Source organism: Trifolium pratense, linkage group LG3, assembly GCF_020283565.1.
Source record: "Trifolium pratense cultivar HEN17-A07 linkage group LG3, ARS_RC_1.1, whole genome shotgun sequence".
NCBI lineage: Eukaryota > Viridiplantae > Streptophyta > Magnoliopsida > Fabales > Fabaceae > Trifolium > Trifolium pratense.
The window spans coordinates 19778687-19798970 of NC_060061.1; the positions used below are offsets into that span (position 1 = coordinate 19778687).

The following is a 20284-nucleotide window of genomic DNA, read 5'->3' on the forward strand; positions in this document are numbered from 1 at the left end:
TGATGTGAAATTGAAGGAAGAAACTTGGTAGAGTATAAACACAAATTATGAACTAAGTGGAGTGTGAATTTGAAAAAAGGAATTTTAAATCCCACATTGGAGGGAACACAACACTTAGTAGTGTTTATATATTGAAAAATGCCACCTTGGGGTGTGCCCCAAGGGGTACCCAGTTTTGTAAACGGGTGACCATGCACTCCTTGTCGAATATCACGCACGCCGCCGCCGTTTGTCCGGCCGGCTCGGGCCGGGCTTGGGCTTGGTGATATATTAATTTTTTAAGAAAAAGAAAAAATCCGTGCGTGAGCTTTTATTTTTCGCACATGTTAATTGTGCGTGAGACCAAGTCATCGATGCTGTGTCAGCGCATATCCGTTGCTCAGTCAAAATTTCGTTGATCAGTTTTTTGAAATTCAACTGATTCCTAAAATTTAGAAAATCAGTTCCCCACTTACTCAAATTCGGTTCTGAAATTACATTATAAATAACATCATTTTTTTCCATTGTTATTCATCAATTCATACAACTCTCTGATAACAATTTTTTCCTTCTCTCTGCTTGCTTTCTTTCACGAAAAAAAATTTCTTTCTTTGTTGTTTCATCGAGTGGCTTTGCAGCCATAGAGAATTGATACTCTTGTATAAATTATTGAATTGATTCATCGAATCAATAGAGAAGGGTGTATCTCTGCCCGAATTCTACAGTGCAGTAGCAATTCGGTATTAAAATTGTGAAGGCTGTTTTATCCTGGAGACTTCACGGTTGATAGTCTACTCTGTACAATTTTGAGTAGTATCGTGAAACGTCTTAAAGAGAGCGTATTCACCCGCGACTCAGCCGATAATATTTTACAGTAGTTGCCTTTTTTCGAAATTTTTAAAAATAAAAAATAACACATACAATGACATCTCTCACAAGAGTTACAAATGTTATTAGAGCCGTCTTAAAAGTCATCTTCAAAGTCATTTTCCATATGTCTCAAAGACATGGTTCCACCCATCATAGATTTATTCAACTATAGACTACACTATTCAAGCACACCCGATGTCCAACATCCACTAATCACAATATAAATATTTCAAGAACGATCAAGATATACATCATATTCAACCAATTAATATTTACTAAATTAATAGAAGACCAAAACATAAAACTACTTCTAATATCTTGGCTTTACATAAAAAATCGACAAGCATAGCTCTATCTTATCTACAAGGAATCATTCCATAAATAACAAACAAACAAATTGAGGGTAAATAAATGAAAAGCATTGAACCCTGTATTTTGTGTATTTAAGAGTAGCTAGCTAATGAAAAAAATCTCAAGAACACACTCTTCTTCTTCCCTTGCCTTATATTAGCCAAAGAAACTTGTACGTCCTAAAGATATCACTACAATAGAGATGATGAGCATTACTTTCTCTTATAACATTAGTAGGATCCTTTTCACATTTCTAGTCATCATTTACTTCAGTTTGGTCGTTTCTCAACTTGGAGTTGGGTGCATGACTTTGCGAGATGATCGAGTAATGCCGTGGGAATTTGACGGGCTTTCGTTGAATGTCCTACCACGTGGTCCACCAGAAACATCAAAACCCGACCCAATTCATTCTTTGTAAATTATGACGGGCTTTGCATTTGAATAAAAACTTCGGAACACATTTGGTTGCAGTAATGTATAACCGAATTCAGCCATCCGATCATAAACTAATGGTTGAGACCATTTTAGATGGAAAACACGTATTCAATCTATATTCCGTCTGATCTATAATTGAAGGTTTAGATTCAAAACATTGTGAAACTGTGTGCAATAATAATTGTAGCCAATCTTGATCTTTTAGTTGTATATATTGTTTGCTTGGTGTTAACTAGGCCTATGATAAGTGGAAACTCTTGTCGATATTTGAATTTAAAGAGGTATTGTATATCGATTCTAAGACACCAAGTCATAAAACTTACCGCGAGTGTTGTGTAAATTTAACTTACGGCGAGTCTTAAAGAGAATAACTTAAGGAGATATATTAGATTGAGATTTCAAAAGACTATTTTGGCAAATTTATTTTTGAAGATTTTAAAAGTTTTTATGAGATTGTATCGATTGACTCATCTTCAAAACAACATCAACATATCAATAAGTACTAGCTCAACTGACAGAAATGTCAAAATTATTAAATTGACACTGTTACTTTGTGTGTGAGAGTTTCGAATGACTTACCATTAGTCCGTGTAAAAAAAACAAAAATCATCATACAAAATAAAATACTGTAAAATGTAACTTTCAAGTTGTGGACCCTAGCCCATGAACATTTCACATAATAACTAGAGTCCTACTAAATCAGTCAATGGTGCACTGAAAACCAACTTTGTTTTCAACAAAACGACAACAATGATGCATAAAATAAAAATTAAAAAAAAAAAGCAAAATTGTATGGTTAATTGTTTTCATACTACTTAAATTAAATTAAGCATTAAACATAAATCTAATTAATTTTCTCTTGGCTCATAGTCATTCCACATTGTAAACAAATCAGCTGTAGCAGCTGACGTCTGCATGTTCTCTCCTGCCGCCGACCAGCCGCCAAAACCACCTCCATCAACAGCTGCCATGTCATAATCAACCTTAACCGGCACAAATTCCTCATCAACACCATTATTACCAATTAACCCTCCACTATTACTATAAATCCCACTAGACCCTCCACCACCAACATTATTTCCCATCACAGAAGATGAAGAAGAAGATGATCCCATATTATTCAACTGAAACAAACCAGGATGATTCTGAAAATAACCATTGTAATACTGAGATGTTTGGTTGTTCTGTTGCTGTAACTCAAGCTGTGTTTGAAAATAACCACCACCTTGATGATGTTGTTGTTGTTGAGAGAATTGATCATGAGATATGTTTTCATGGTTGTTTTGTAAAGTTAACAATGGTTGAGGTAATTGTTGTTGTTGTTCAAATTGATGATGATAATGCATGAGAGGGTAAGGTTGAAGCCTGTTATTGCTTGAGCTTGATGTTGTTCCGTATTGGAAAGACGATGAGTTGAGTGCGAGCATTTCTTCGCGTTTTCTTGAAGTTTCTAGAGCCTGTGCTTCTTTTAGTCTTTTTGCAGCACCTCCTCCAATTGGGAGTGTGTTGCTTTCAAGAATGGCTTTCACATCGTAACGAGTCATGTCAAAGTTTGTGACGGCGTTGAGTCCTCTGAATTTAATTGCTGCTATGTCGTATGCTTCTGCAGCCTCTTCTTCGGTGCCTGTCATAATGTCAAAGATTTTTTATACCGTTAATTTGTTATAAACTTCACACATATTTTGTTTTATAAGCAAAATTTGAATTATAAGGAGTACAAGGGGTGCTCAACCTTACAAACGTCACACATATGATTAGTTGTGATGCGCTGATATAGAACATTTTATATGGTCGATAAATATGAAAATAAAACTTTTAAGTTAAAGATTTTGGCTTACTGAAAGTTCCCAAGTAAAGATCTTTGTTTCCGGCAACCCTGCCAATCCTTGCTTGCCATCTTCCATGTTGGTGATGCCTAAGATATATAAAAGAATATTAATGTTATTAATTAAATGTATATATAGAAACAAATGAAATGAAATTATAGAATTAGAGGGAAAATTTAAGAAACATTGTTGTCACACCTTGTAACTCCACGGTACTTAGATGCACCCCTAGAGAAACCACTGCTATTCCTGTAATGTAATTGAAATTTATAATGAGCAATAATTTATGTGTACATGAAAAATTAATACTTCAATTTTAAAATCAATTCTTATATATCATAGCTTTAAATTGTGGATCTGCAATTGTAGTTGTAAAATACTAAAAGTTTAAGAGATCTCTACAAAAGAATCAATACTGCATTAATTGTGAACTAAGATCTTAATTCACAATTGATTACAAAGTTTTTGTTACATTTACAAGCAAAATGATCACAATTTAAAACCATGTTATATTTTATATAGTCACCTTCTAATAGAGGCTACAAATTCTTGTCTTGTCATGTGCTTCATTTCATCTATTTCCTTCTCATAGTTGCTAACCTACAAAATGAAATATAATCATTAAGTCAATTATTTGAACTATAAATATAGCATGTCTTGGAAGATCATCTTAGAAATTAATTAAACAGTAATCTTACTGGAAAGTTAGTAGTGGTGGATGTACCCCAATACTTAAGTGCAGCTAAATCATAGGACTTAGCAGCTTTCTCTTCTTTATCATATCCACCTGCCATTAAATAAAACCATAAAATTTTATACTTAATTTCACCACAAAAAGTACAGAAAATGAGATGAACAAAAATCACAATTAGAGAGACACTTACCTAAATAGACTGAAGAAAAGTTGATAAGAAACAAAAGCAAAACATGAAAACAGAAATGTGTTAATAATATAAATTAATTAGATAAAAACAATCAAATTAACCTTAAAATAGTAAACTATTTCTAACATAATAAACAAAAAAAAAAACCCTAAGAGTTACTCCTTCCGGAAGGATATATAAGCAAAAAGCCAAACTGTTTTGGTCTAAATTTAGACTGAATACATGTACTTTTTTTCTCGTATTTTAACCGGAAGGAATATTAATTTGAAGTCTACCTTGGCGGCCTTTTCTTGACTGTCCTTCCCTTCTACAACTGTTATCCCAAAGGTGAGCTTCATATCTTCCGGTCCATCTATGTCTATATATATACATATATTTTTTAACAAATAAATCATAATGAAAATAATAAACCATGCAAATATATAAAAAAAAATTAGGAGTAGCTATCATACTTTGTTACACCACGATATATTGAAGTTCTTTGTCCAAAGGTTTCTGAAGTTCTTTTAGGTGCAGCTACTTCAAGAGTGTTTGCACTAGTATCACCACTAGTTTCACATGTTGAATCTTTACCACTTCCCATTGATAATGTCAATGATTGCAAATTACTATTACTAACCTTTTCTTGATACTCATTGGTGCATGTTGTTACCACTTGGTTTTGCATTGCCATGAAAGTATTGTTGTTATTTGTAAACAAATAACTATCTGAATCATTTGATTGAATTTCGTTTTGTGCAACAAGATCTGAGTGATTTTCAGACTTGTGCACACCTAGAAAATCTGCAACCTTTGGTACTTCGTTGCTGCTATGTGTGTTCATCAGATTCCAATCTGTTCAATTCAAATATCACAAAGACATAAGTTTTTGAAGAAAAAAAAAACAAACAAATGAACTCTTTGTTGCCAGTCTCCCGAGAGGTCACTTGGTTGAGGAGTGAATCTTCAACCTGAAGGAACTTGGTTCGAGACCCACTACCAAGAGAGAAGAAGAGAGACTGAACTCTTTATTTATTATTATTTTTTATCTTAACCCTTATAATACATAACGTTATAAAAAAAGAAAAAAACATATGAACTATTATTTTATCTTAACCCTCCGGTGTTTAGATGAAAAGAGTTCTGATAATCCGAAGGTCGGACAGAAAGTAAGTAAAGTCTAGACATACCATGATTTTGGAAAGGGTTTTCGATGTGTTCATTGACTAAACCAAGAGGAAAGTGATGATATTGAGTTGCTTGAAGATCATTAGAAGGTAAGGAAGGATGAGAAGGAGAAAGAGGGAAAGAAAGCCAATTGTTGTTCATTGAATCTTTCTTTTTAAATTTTCAACTTGCTTCACTTTTTCAAATCTAAGACTACCTGCACATATAACATAAAATGAGTATAGAGATTTAAAGAGTAAGAAAAAAAAAACACAAAGAAACAAAAAAGGTTTACCAAGGGTTAGCAATGGTTTCAATGAAGTTTGAAGAGAGACAAAGAGAAGAAGCTACTATAAGTATTTTAGTACTCTGACACGTTCAAACCATTTTCAAAACTAGGAAAAAATGATTATTAAATAAATAATATCTAGTACTATATATGAATAGAATATATTATTGGGGACACGAGTGTGTTAGTGTTACTAAACTATTATTGACTGAAATTCAAATCCTTCTTCTTTTGTCTTTGGACAGACACAATGGCCAAACTGAAAATACTATAAAATGATCTCATGCTAGTTTCTCTCTTTCTACAACTTGGTTTATTTATTGGAACTCTCTCTACCTCGTTTTGTGAAAACTGTGACACCTGAAAGCCCGGCATTCCCACACACTACAATCTACGACTCTACGTAAAGTTACATTACCTTCTTCTTCTTCTTCATCTCTCTCTAGTCAATCTTAAATAATCAATACAAAAACAACAGATGAAACATAAAATGTTTTGTTAAGCTTTAAATAAAAATGTTCAATGTAATATCTATAGTTTAATAAACTTACTTTTTGAGTTGTAGTGTCCTCATTTTTTTTGAAAAACAAACATACGAAATAATATAAGATAGAGTTCAAATACGAATGAGTATCAGAAATACAAGAAATGCAATCAAGTTATAACAATTGGCGCTCTCTTTGAGAGTAGAAGTACAATAAAGGTTTATTTATAGTCCAAACTAAGGTACTTTTCTGAAAAGCTTTAGTTGAAAATTGGAGCATATAATAAAAGAGTTATTAAGATAGCTGGTGAGTGAAGTCGATCGCTAAAGAGAAGCGCCAAATTGAGCGTTAATGTTAATAAAAGAGTGACATTATAAATGTCATATATCGAGTAGATAAAAATATTTAATGTAGTATTTATTCTATAAAACTTTTCTGCCCAATAAACTAATTTTTAGGGTTGGACTCTTTTTATTAGCTTAGTTCATGACATGCTTATATATAAGGTCGGGGTAAAATCAAATTTATCTAAAGAACTTTTAAACTTATCAAACTATGAGCATGTCATAAATTTGAAGCTAGAGGGAATTGATTTAAGTGCAGTCGGATTGTGTGCAGTCAGCGTTTTAGAATTATTTGATCATAATCAAACAATTTATATATTTTAAGACAGATTCTGAGACAAACATCTGAACCATTCGATTATGAGACACCAGTGACCTGAGTTATATACAACTAATGAATTCTCTTATGTGCATCAATCACTTGCTAGACCCTAATTGTCTACAAACAACACATTTAAGTAGCCCTATGTTAAACATTACAAAAACAAAAAAAAAAAAAAAAAAACTAAAATAAAGAATTGAAATAGAAATGGAAATGAATTATGCGGAATATCTCCAATTTTGTATATAAATTTAACAAACACAAGACACAATATATTGATCCTCGAGTCATGCATGTGTTAACGATGCATGAATACCGTCAAGAAGTATTATATGTGAAAAATCCGACATATTAAAAATTAAAAGGACTGGAAGAATGAGTGTGAATCACTTCTGTTTCAATATGAGAGCAAACTATATCTATTATAAATATTACACCAACGTGATTCAATCGAACAGTAATTAAGAAATACTATTAAATATTTATAGGGTTAAGTTTGTTGACCATCTACTTGGTTTCCTCACCATCAAAGACTCAAAAGGCCACACTACCTACCTTTAAATTGTTTTAAATTAGATTAAATTCTATTTGTTTAAACAAAAAAGTTCAAAGATTTTAGTAGCAAATCTCACACACGCAAAATGTAAAGATTAATTAAAAATATCTTGATAAAAAGATCTTGTTAACCATATGTCCACAATAACTCACACTTACCATTCTTGACTAAATGCATCTTCCTTTATCGAAAATAAATTAATGATGTTAATATAACATGGGAGTATTGATGAATAAGAATTTATAAAATATTTAACATGTAAAGATAGGGAACAAATTAGGTTAATAGGTACGCAAACTTGGATCTCGTAACAATAGGCACACGCACACACCTGTGTGTTGGTAACCGACTTATGTAGTATGTAGTAGTAGTGACATGTTTCAGTTGTTCTACTCTTTTTTAGTAATAACAACTAAAAATCACATAAAAAAATAATGTTAAGGATAAACATTTAAACTCTTATCTAAAATTTCAATTTTTAAAATCATTCCCATAAGTTTTAGAAGGATTAGGGTTCCAAATCCGAATTTCATACTTCTCCACAATTTAAGTGCGTAATCAGTAGGCTATAAAAAATAATACCACTCAAACATATACATAGTCAAACTTATATTGCAATATTCATACAAATTGAACTATATTTTACGAAGACAATGTATTTTTTTAATAAAGCCTTTTAAGTGCGGTTTAAAAAATAGCAAAAGCACGAAAGAGTGATAAACCTTGAAATAAACCAACAAGATGAATAATTAGAAGAATATAAACTAAAATTATATGGTAACATATTACCAACATAAGTAAACTACTATTTCAAACACGTACGTACCTGCCAAAAATGCACAAAATGTTCTAGTCAAATTCCACTCCTCTTCACTGTCTTGAATTTCACCTTTAATATGAAGCTAGAACAAAACAATGAAACAAGAAGAGTAAAGAAATCAAAATGAAAACAAACAAGTAGTAGTAAAGTGAAAGAAGAATCTATTAGTGTTTTTTTTGGAAAATGTGAAAAATTGATGAAGAAGGAATATTTAAATATAGTGTGGCGAATGGAAGAAGAGGGATTTATAGCACCGGCCATATACAGTCAACAAAATTAAATCTGATTGTCACGCCGTTTCAGGTTACGCGGCCAAATACACTGTCAGGAGAATGTGACTGACACGTGTCAGTTTCTATTGGTTCTCTTTGTCTTCTGCATTGCATTGCATTATTTCATTTTCAAACTTTGCACCCAAACGGACCAATTGTCTTGTTTGCATGCCTCTGCTAAAATTACACCAATGGCTAAAAATCTTTGACCACTCTTTCGTAACATTATCTTCATTCTTACTACGTTGAACGTTTTGTGATTTTTTCTTCTTCCGATTTGTATTATGGAATGGAGTAGTATGAATTAAGAAATAGTACTAGTAATAAAGATGGATACTCCTTTCCGGGTATATGTTCGTCATGTGTAGATGCTTGATTAATTAATAATATATTTTTCGTTAAAAAAAAAAGTAGTATCGATAAGTTAAGTCATTTTTAATCTTTGTTTTTGTCAAGTGGCCTAGTGGCTAGAAATTCCACCCTTAACGGATAAGTGGATTTTTAATGATTTTTAATTTGAACTCCAGCCCCTACATATATAATGATTTTTAACATTACTTTATTAAGAAACACTACTAAAAAGTTTGCTTACGATGATGAATTTTGATGAAAATCAATCACTGAATCAATTAGCGACCACTTTAAATCGGTCAATAAATTGTTAGTCGTTAATTCATAGAGAGCAATTTTTAGAGACTAATTTGGCGACCAATCTTAGAGAACGATTTAGAAATCGATTTTAGACACTGATTTAGTGACGATTTAAAGATTGATTTTAGTGATAAAAAAGAGAAAAATGAATATGCACTGACACTGTAAAATAATTTTACACTGTCAATCAATATCAACTATGTTTTCCATCACATCACCTTACTTTCTTGATATGACATGACAAAATAATAGTTATTTATTGGACGATCGTGTAAAAATATTTTACACTGTTGATGCATATCCATTTACTAATTCGATCACTAATTTGTAGACCGCTTTAAAAATATATATAATATTGTAAACATCCAAAAATAAACTAACCAACTCACTTATATATACAAACTTCATGAGTATGCATGCATATCATTAAAATAAAATAATTTTACTGAAGGCTCCAAAAAAATAAATAATTTTACTGACATAATTTTTATTTCAACTTAAAGAAATTATTTTACAAATTTTTTTGACTGATGGATTTATGGTCATTATAATTTATAAAACATCAAACAAAATTTTGGTAAGGAATAAATGACGACTATCTCATAGACTTGTACAAATTCCTCCATTCTTCAAGCCCTTATCTTCGAAATAATTTCCATAAATACAAAAATATGCATCATACCCGTCTCCATCGTAAAAGTCATAATGCGTACTCAACCGCATCTACAATAGAATAACAATATTTTAAAAACTTTAGAACGTATCTAGTTCTAGGATATATATACTTTAATTTGAACTAATAAAATAACTAATTAATGGCAGATTCTAGGGTGGGAGACCATGATAGGTCTCTCACCGATGAGTGATGTGTTATGTGGTTTGGATTGAATGTGTACATGATATTATGATGTACTGTCAGTATTAATTTTTTTTTTTTTGAAAAAAAAAGTTTTTGATATTTTTTCGGGAAAAAATTATCATTTTTTTTTCCCGAAAAAAGTTCCCGATTTTTTAGGGGAAAAGTTTCGATTTCAGATAAAAACAATTCCGGAGTTTTTCTGGAAAAAAAGTTTCCGTTCTTTTTTCGGGAAAAAAGTTTCGGATTTTTTCCGAAAAAAAGATTTCGATTTTTTCTGGAAAAAGTTCCGATGTTTTCCGGAAAAAAGTTCCCGATTTTTTGGGGAAAATAGTTTCGAAATGTTCATCTGAAAAAGTATTGCTGATACAAAAAAAAGTGAAAAAACAGAAAATATTTAAAACTTTTTTTTTCGAATAAAATATTAGAAATTTTCCAAAAAAATATCGGAAACTTTTTTTCCAGAAAATATCCGAAACTTTTTTCCGAATAAAATATCGGAACTTTTTTCCCGAAAAAAAGAACGGAATCTTTTTTGTTCAGACAAAACCTCCGAAATTGTTTTTATCTAAAATCGAAAATTTTCTCCCGAAAATCGGAAACTTTTTTCCGAAAAAAAAATCGAAAATTTTTTCCACAAAAAAGATCGAAAACTTTTTTTCGAAAAAATCGGTAACTTTTTTTCAAAAATAGAAAATAATATAATACTGACAGTACACCATAATATCACGTACACATTCAATCTGATCCACATAACACTTGACTCATTGGTGGGAGATATGCTCTACTAACTCACGCTAGCATCCGCCCTAATTATATAGACAATGATCGATGCCACAAATAACATCATACATTTATTCTAAGAGTTGTTTAACTTGTAGCACAACAAGAGAATTTGAGAATTTAAGTTTAAGTCTACACAATCAAGGGGTTCTACATGAATGAAACAAGATATTTAAACATAAGGCAAAGTACCTTTGGCAACCAAACAACATAAAGACAATTATTATTATTTGTAGAAAACTTTTGTATCAAATAACAATAGTCAAATAAGAAAGATAACTTCACTGTTTTTTATTTTGTTACGAGAGCAAAACAAAAGATAAAGACTACTCTCTAACAAAAGCAACACCCCATGCATCAACAAGGAGGTGGGAAGACATCTCAGCAAGAGGCACAACAAGTTTCACAAGAGGAGCGATCGAGTTAGCTTCCATTTTAGCCAACAAATCAACGCACGCATTCCCTCCCGGAGAGTGTGATTAATAACAACAGTCCAGTCTCTGTCTAGAAGCTGACGGATGCTAATAACTTCATTTGCAAATTTATGATAAGGTGAAACGTCATCCTAAACAAGAGTGGCCGTTTGTAAAGAATCTGAAAAGCAAATGACATGTCTGAAACCTTTCTCCCAACATAATAAACCATGAAGCAAAGCTATGATCTCAGCATAAAGAATACTAGTCTGCGATGCCACACCATAAAACCCACCAAGAAAGGATCTAACATTATTACGAATAAGACCACCAAAACCTGCAGATTGTGGCGAACCCAACAAACTTCCATCAACATTCAGACAAACATAGCCCTCAGGGGGACTGTACCAAGCCACTAGCTGCTGAGACTGTGTCTTTGCAGAGGCCGGTGACGGTTTGGCAAACGCCACTGAACAGTAGTAAAACATAGATTGTATTTTAGCGACACTTTTATGCACAATGTTTCTCGAGTTATTAAAGATGACATCATTCCGCGCGCACCAAATAACCCACATAACAACCAAGATAATATTCCTGTGGGAAGCCCAAAGGTTTTACATCAACAGAACAAATCAATCCCTGTGTGGAACAAGGAATATTTTCCAAGCCACAAGCTTTTCAGACATCAAAAGCATCAATGCATGAAAAAAGGTAGTGATTAACAATTTCATCCATCACTAAACAGTGATGACAAATAGCAGAAGAACATACCTTCCGATGATGCAACACTGATCTGGTAGGAATTGAATCATGTGTTAATTGTCAAATAAAAAATTGTATGCTTGCTGGTAGCGTGAGACGCCAAATCCACTGCCAATTATGTTGGTTATTGCATGGAGTAGGTTCCAGCAGCCAATTATAAGCGTCCTTAGTGGAGTAGATACCAGAACTAGCATTATGCCAAACTCAAACATCTGAAATGCCATTAACAATGCGAGGTTGAAGGGAGGAGATCTCATTACGGGCAAAGTCCGGAACAATGGTAAACAAGCTCTCCAATTTCTGTCGTACCACACATCCTTGATTTTGGTTGCAGTGTTCTGGATTGCTACAAACGACACCATGGAGCCTAACATTTCTTTAAACACCCAAGGATAAAACCAAAAGTTAGAGTTGCCTTCGCCTATTTTAATATTAAAACCGTCTCGCAGCCTGTGAATAGTTTTTGCAATAGAGTTCCAAATAACTGAGCCACCTGACACAGAAGTATTGAAAATAAAATGCTCTTTCAAATATCTTTCTTCCAAGAGTTTAACCCATAACTTATCGGGTGAGTTAAGGATTTCCCAAACGAGTTTACCAAGAAGGGAAATATTTTGCAGCCGGGAAACACGCACACTTAGACCACCAAAGCGACGTGGTTGCGTGATTTTATTCCAACTCACAAGATGCATTCCAACATCACCAGAACCTTTCCAAATAAACCTCCTAACAGTTTTGTCTAAATCATCACACGTACCCTGCAGAAGCCAGTTAATCTGCATATGGTAAGCCAGTTAATCTGCATATGGTAATCTGCATTAGATAACTTCGATGTGAAATAAACTAAGGAATTTTATACTAGAGAAATAACCATGAACTCTAAGTGTGTTTAGTTAACTACACAATGTGCAGACGAAATAACCTTGAACAATTCCTAGAGTAGTAAGCAAAAGAATACTTATTTTTGTTAGATTTTAGAAGAAAGTTGAAGAAATGGACTTAAATGAATGAAAATTGTAGTGTTTAATTTTTTGAATAAAATGTTTCTTTAAATAGAATACTTAAAGAGTATTCATCAAACACTCATTAGCAAGACCCAAAAATAGAAAATGAAATGTATATGATCTTCTACATTTAGTGCACATGCTGACAACACAAACATATTAAAAAAGACCAGGGCCCCCGAGTTGTTGTATATAACGCCACTTGTATTCATTTTTGCAAATTAATGGAATCATAATCTTTCTTCCTAAATCTCTCTCAATTCAATTCTTTCTAAAATTCCCCAAGTTCTAACAAAAAAGACCAGGGCCCCGAGTTGGCTGCTGTAAAATAGCACACAATTTAATTTCAGTGGATTAACATTTTATATAAGACAAAAAAAATCAATTATAAATAATTTTGATCGTTCATTCTAAATCGGACAACTAAGATGAATAACAATTGTGTCAAATCCAAGTCCGAAGACTAGCTAGCAAACACAATATGCATTGCAAATGCAATATGATGAGACATACGTTACGTACCCGTAAAGAATGATGAAATATTTTATCCAACAACTAACGCGAATTAGGGTCCATTTGGCTAAGCTTTTTTAGAGTTTATGCAAACAGCTTATGCAATATAAATTAAGTTTTATGCTATTTTATAAGTTCACATTAGTGAAAATTATAATTTTCTAAGCTATTTTATCATAAACTACATGGACAAACTTATAATAATATATAAAAATTGCATAAGTTGTTTGCATAAGCTCTAAATAAGAGGGAAAAAAAGTCAGCCCAAACGATACCTTAGTCACATTAGTACATACAATTTGGCTAAGATGGTTGAATAAAGTCCCGCAATTCTTTAAATGTAATCTAGAAAAGAAAAAGAAGAAAAAAAAACTGCAATATTAACACCAATTGGAATGGAAGACTTGCAGTAGTGAAAGCATCCAAGTTTGTCTCCTTTGTTTCTCGATTCCCAGCAAAACATGCATATACTAAATTAAGAATGCTTGCTTTTTATACATAGGGAATTTATTAATGTCTCATAATTTGTCATTCTCAGAGTAACTCATTTCCACTTACAAACAAACCTACCAAACTCTAGCTATAGCTAAGGGATAGGGTTCAGAGATCATGCTGATGGATCAAACAACAGAAGAAGCAGAGGAGTTCACACCAAACAAACAGAACACATGAACTTTTTCAAAGTGTTTCATTTCGAGGCGACACGAGCACTTTCCCGGCATTTCCTCCCATCTCTTTGAAATTCTCAATTACTATATTTTGTCTCTGGATCCTCGTGACTGAGTGAGTGACCACCGTTGTCCTCTTCAATTCTTGATGCAATCACCCACTCACCCACATCACATGCCTTCCTTCAAATTAAACATTTTTTAAAAATCAATACTAGTATGTGATCAAGCTTTTAAATAAAGGGTCTTGCTAACGAGTGTCCCCGGAATACTCTTTAAGCATTCCATTTAAAGAAACTTTTTATTCAAAAAGTTAAATACTACAATTTCCAATGCGTTGACTTTACGCATTCCGATAAAAATTCTATAAAAAACTTACTATTTAAGCGCTTAAAGAGTGCCCCAGAGCACTATTTAGCATTTGCCTTAAATAAAAATATGAATTCTTGGATTAGTAAATTCAAACAACGGTTTCCCGTAAACTTAACCCGGTTAGAATGGATATCGTATTTTATATGCAGAGCCAAAATTCGAAGCTTCATTTATTCATCTTAAAGTGAAAGTTCACTGGGTTACCTGACTATAAAAAATTCAAAAAGAAACTAGTCTTTGGACCGACCGTCAATAGGGAACGAGTTCAATATATAAGAACTCCCTACAACAAACTACAACAAGCAAACAAAACGACTCTTAAAAATGACATTATAAAGGGTTAATGATAGTGGCGCAATTTCAATTTGTTACAAGGCCAAACTTGCAAACCCTCCTTTTAGCACTCACAACTAGGGTTGGGAACAAGCCAGGCCAGGCCAGACCTACGATTTTTCTTCAGGCCTGAGCCTAGGGGTGTACATGGGTTGGGCAAATCCGGTCGACCCGGTCAAACCCACCCAATCCAACCCAAAAAAGTGGGTTGGGTCGGGCAAGTGGGTGGATATGAATTTCAAAAATAAAAAACCCATTAAAAAAGTCGGGTTTCGGGTAAAACCGGACCCAACCCAAAAAACCCACTAACCCACTAGTGCTATGTTTCTTGAATTTTTTTTATGAAAATACTAAAGATTTTTTCATTTGATTATTAAATATTTTTATATTGAAAATGAGTTATACTATTTTTTACGAAAATCAAAAAGATTGAATAATTTTTATGAACAAATATGATAATTTTTCGCATTATTTTTAAAAATTTTTAAAAAATTGAATAATTTTCATAAACAAATATAGTGATTCATGGTTTAGTCATCTGATATAAAAAAAAAAACAAAAAAATCATTTGGATAACACGCTATCCAACCCGTAAATTAGTAGATTTACACAAAAAAATGGGTGATTATTTTTTATAGTGAAAAAAAGTTACCATATTTTTCAAGAAAATACATTGATTGAGTTATTTTTTATGAAAAAATACGATGATTCAACATTTAGATATTTAATATAAAAAAATAGAAAAATAATTTGGGTAACCCACAACCCAACCCAATCCAACCCGGAAATTAGTGGATTTACCCAACCCGGTCCAATGTTATAACGGGTGGTTATTTTACTAAACCCAACCCGGAGTACCATATGTGGTTTGGGTTTTGGTTTTGGCAAAACCCAACCCAATCCGGCCCACGTACACCCCTACCTGAGCCTGGCCTGTGGCCTATCAAATGTTATTTTTTTTTGCCTGGCCTGAGCCTTTTAAAAGTCTGGCCTGACCTTGTAGCCTATTTAAAAGTCTGTGTTACATTAAAGTTTCTCTATATAGTCTTTTTAAATAGGCTAAACAAGTCTTAAAAAGTTCACATTTAAATTTTTATAATTTCTACAACATTAAGAAAAAACTAATAATATGATTAGCACAATAATTAAAAACTAATAAAATAACAAATACGATTACGACAAAGTCGTCATAATACAAATTGTTTGCTAAGTGTAGTCAGCAACAAGCCAACAACCAAAATATAGGATGAGTTGCTACTTGCTCGAGAGAATGAGAGATGGAATGAAGGTAGGGTTTCTATTTTTAATTTATATGCGTGAAATATAAAAACAAATATATTTTCTCTGTTTTGTTAAAAAAAATAAAAAAAATTCTCTGATATTTTGTATTTATATAAATAATATTTTTTTATAAGATATAAATAATAATTATTATAAACAGACTGGCCTATCAAGCTTCGTAGGCTTTTTAGAAGCCTAAGTCTGACCTATTTATGTAAACAGGCCGTTTTCAAAGTCTAAGCCTGACATTTTTAATAATCAGGTCAGGCCAGGCCAGACTTATACAGGCCAGGCCGAAGACCCCTGTAGGCCGCCTGGCCTATTCCCAACCCTACTCACAACTATCCAAACCGCATTACACTCAAAAGACTAGAGTTATTGTGGTGAACAAAACTCAATATAACTCTTAAAAAAAAGGAAAAATTACATTTTACTTCATGAATATTTAAACATTAAACTAACTTTTACTATTTAAATTATATAAAAAATACTATTTCAAATTTTAACACTTGAATTTAATTGAAACACTTTAAAATTTACAAAAGTCTTAAAATTTATTATCAAATATTAAATATTTAACAATTCTTTTGGACGGATTGTGTTCACGGGTACACATATTTGAATTCATAAACCTTACCCGAACCAAACCACTTTAGGTTTGAAAGTTTATTCAGGTTGGGACCAAACTTAAACAGGTTCAGGTAAAATGCGGAGGTTGAACTGGTTTGGGTTAACATGTTGAACGGGTCACCCAGACATGTCCACCCATGTAATGCAAAAATGAGTCACTACGAGAAATATGCCATATTTTTCCTGTGAAATTTTCTGCAAAAACTTATTCGTAAAAATACCTGAAGATTTTGCTGTAAATTTAAATCATAAAAGGGATCCTCCTATAGAAGTTGCAAATAATCAACTTCGCTAATCAATAAAGATTCTTTAGAGCATTCACAATGGAGCTCCCCAAATTTGAGTACTTAACTGGGTCCCACGTGTACGCATCACTCATTTATTATTTTTTAATAATAGTACCTAATAAATACTCAATCCCTCCAACCCAGCACCTCTTAAAAAGTTCTAAATCGGTTCCACTAATAACTCTATATCTCATCAATAATACTACATCTTTATAAGTAGGTTCCATAAAAATATATTATAACGAGGAGAGAGAGAGTACCTATTTAAGAAGCAGTACCTATTAGGTACTCAATGAGTTTTTCTCCAATGGTAGTACCTAATAAGTACCTATATAAGTACCTAATAGGTACTACCATTGAAGATGAAATAAGAAATTTTTTATTAGATTCTCAACCAATAAAGTTTTTCTTGAATTAATAAATAAGAATTATATTCAATAAAGTTATAAAGTATTTAAATAATTAAAGTAATAAATAAGAATATAGTTTTTAAAAATGCATTGATTGTGAGTAAAAATAATGTATTAATTGATTGAAGCGGTTTTCTCACTCTAAAAATTAAAAAATGAAAAGTGACGTTGAGTGAACTTTCTCAATTTTATTTTTATAGTGTAAGTTATAATTGCAAGATAAATTTTAAAGTCTATAGAGATGGAAAATTTAGTGAACTTTGCAAGATAAACTTCGAACTAAAAAAGTTAGCGATCATTTATCCAATTATTTAGCCTTTTCCATTTAGTCATAATTGTCTGTGAAATATTTGAATCATTTTGGATATGTATATATAGCCTGCGAACTAATTCCTGGAGTAAATTTGAATTTGTTATCCCTATAAATTATGGAGATAAAAGTAGTGTTCCTTGATGGAATGTATCAGAGCATCTCCAGTGGCTGGATTTTTGTGTCCGTCCGCCAGCTTGGAGTTACTCAACATATATAAATTTGGGAATTGGACCATTGGAGTAGACCATGTTGGCAACACGATGCTCTCACCATGCAACTGAACTTCTGTGTTGCTTTTGTTAGAATTTAAATTGATTCATTAACCCTAGAGTTTATCATGTTAATCATTAAGAAATAAAACATAATCATAATCATAAGCGGAAGCGTACCTGAGTTTGAATTCACCATATGTGATGATCAAAGGTCACGGGTATGTGTGATCTTCCAACCGCAGAATTCCTTATTGGCTCCTGAAACCTCTTCTGATGGGGATGAAGAGAAAACTTTTTGACTGAGCGCCGTTTTCACGTTATTCTGCAATTGGGGACCATAACCCCTATAAATAACCTTAGGGTTATTTCCTAATTTTTCAATTTTCTAATTTGGCCCCTCATCAAATTAGATATTGACTTATGGTATCTACACAATAAATTGTCTTTCATGATATTTATGCTTTTAGCCATAGACTTATATATTATTAATTAGACCACCGATGCTTTGGCTAATTACATAATGGCCCTAACACATGTAATATTACTATTGTGACCCAAAAATCCTAACAATCTCCCACTGGTCACATATGTAATTATACACATGTGTTAGACTTTATGAGCTCAAAATTCGCCATTATATTCCTTAAGCATATCCAAATTATCTCGTCCATTAGTCATGCCAATATATAGAACCAAGGTGATTTTCGTTACATTAATCATAACTAAACCCATCAATGATCACCAATAGTGACACAACTAAATGACATAGATCCATCATGAAATGTGTAGCATGAAAATCACATGAAATTGGTCTGTATATGTCGATTTTCAACTGGTCCTCTTTAATCCTTAGTGAGATCAAACCTTAACCAAAGTCAGAGTGTAAAAATACCAAAACTTTATTTCTGCAGAAAATATTCTTAAGTCTTATTTGAACTGAAGTGTGTCTATATTATAAAAGCATTAAAAATAACAAACTCCCACTAAAACTTAATATCACTTAATGACTTGACACCCATACGAGAAATATGCTCATGGAGCCTTTTGGGTGAAAAACTTTAGTAAGCGGATCCGCAAATATGGAGTTTGTACCGATATGCTTTATAGACAACCGTTCACTCTGAACTTAATCTTTAATAACAAGAACTTGATCTCTATATTCTTGAATTTGTCGAGTTCCTTGTTTGAAAATAGAACTAATAATTTATTGTCACAAATAACTTTAGTGGTATTTCAATTCCTTATCCACTATGTGCAGCCCCGTGACAAAGTTCTATAATCAGATGTCTCATGATATGTTATCTTTGCATCCAACAAAATCGAAGTCAGTACACCAAATGATCTCAAAACTAGATCTGACCTCCAATACATGAGCATGTAGTCTTTTGTTCTCTTTAAATACTGTATGACCCATTTGGCTGCTTCAAATGGTCTAATCTTAAATTTCTTAAATATCGGCCCAACATCCCAAAAATTGTACGCAATACTTGAACGCATACAAAACTGAATATACATTAGACTCCCTACTACTTATCATAAGGAATCTTCTGCATTTACTTTTCTTTAAAGTTATTCATAGGGCACTGTTTGAGACTAAACTTGTCTCCCTTAGCCACATGGTTTACCGTCTTGTCATTGACAAACAAAACCAAGAAAATATATTTGCTCCCACACAACTCATGATATATACAATCATCAACCAAATTCACCTCAAAACCGAATGAGATGATCATTTGATGAATTTTGAAATACCATAATTGAGATGCTTGCTTGAGTTCATATATGGATTTCTTAAATTTGCAAACCATATATTTTGAATCTTTTGAAACAAAATTTTCCGGCTGCACCATATACATTGTTTCATTAATGTTACCATTTAGAAACATTGTCTTTATATCCACCAGATGTAACTCAAGTTCTAAATGTGTCACCAATGTCATTATGGTCCTAAAAGAGTCTTTCGAAAAAACCGAAAAGAAGGACTCTTTATAATCAATGCCTTCTTTATGTGTAAATCCTCTTGTGACAAGACGAGTTTTTTTTTTCTTTCCTCTCCACATCGCCTATCGAATCCCTCTTGGTCTTAAATTTTTATTTAAGACCAATGAGTTTCACACCTTATGGCAATGAGAAAAGATCTCAAATGTCATTGTTATTTATGGAATTTATCACTTTATTTGGGGCATCGATCCACCTTTGAGAGTTAGAACTTTCCAT

At 32.5% G+C, this 20284-nt stretch overlaps 1 protein-coding gene across 1 annotated transcript; it reads right to left on the minus strand.

The window, feature by feature from the left end:
- Positions 1-2337: 2337 nt before the first annotated feature.
- LOC123918658 (AP2-like ethylene-responsive transcription factor PLT2) lies at positions 2338-5875 on the minus strand. Its single transcript, XM_045970745.1, has 10 exons — positions 5787-5875; positions 5515-5708; positions 4798-5179; positions 4621-4703; positions 4346-4354; positions 4160-4248; positions 3988-4061; positions 3660-3710; positions 3474-3550; positions 2338-3259 (listed from the first exon to the last, which is right to left on the minus strand). Exons 2-10 carry the CDS (start codon positions 5651-5653, stop codon positions 2484-2486), a joined length of 1680 nt encoding a protein of 559 aa, XP_045826701.1. The 5' UTR covers positions 5654-5708; positions 5787-5875; the 3' UTR covers positions 2338-2483.
- Positions 5876-20284: the final 14409 nt, after the last annotated feature.

Excerpts from the sequence above, each read along its gene's own strand:
- LOC123918658 (XM_045970745.1), bottom strand. The coding sequence starts at position 5,653 with ATGAACAACAATTGGCTTTCTTTCCCTCTTTCTCCTTCTCATCCTTCC. Across the intron at positions 4,062-4,159 it reads CCACCACTACTAACTTTCCA|GTTAGCAACTATGAGAAGGA; the intron begins GTAAGATTACTG and ends TTCATTTTGTAG. Across the intron at positions 3,260-3,473 it reads TCTTTACTTGGGAACTTTCA|GCACCGAAGAAGAGGCTGCA; the intron begins GTAAGCCAAAAT and ends ACATTATGACAG.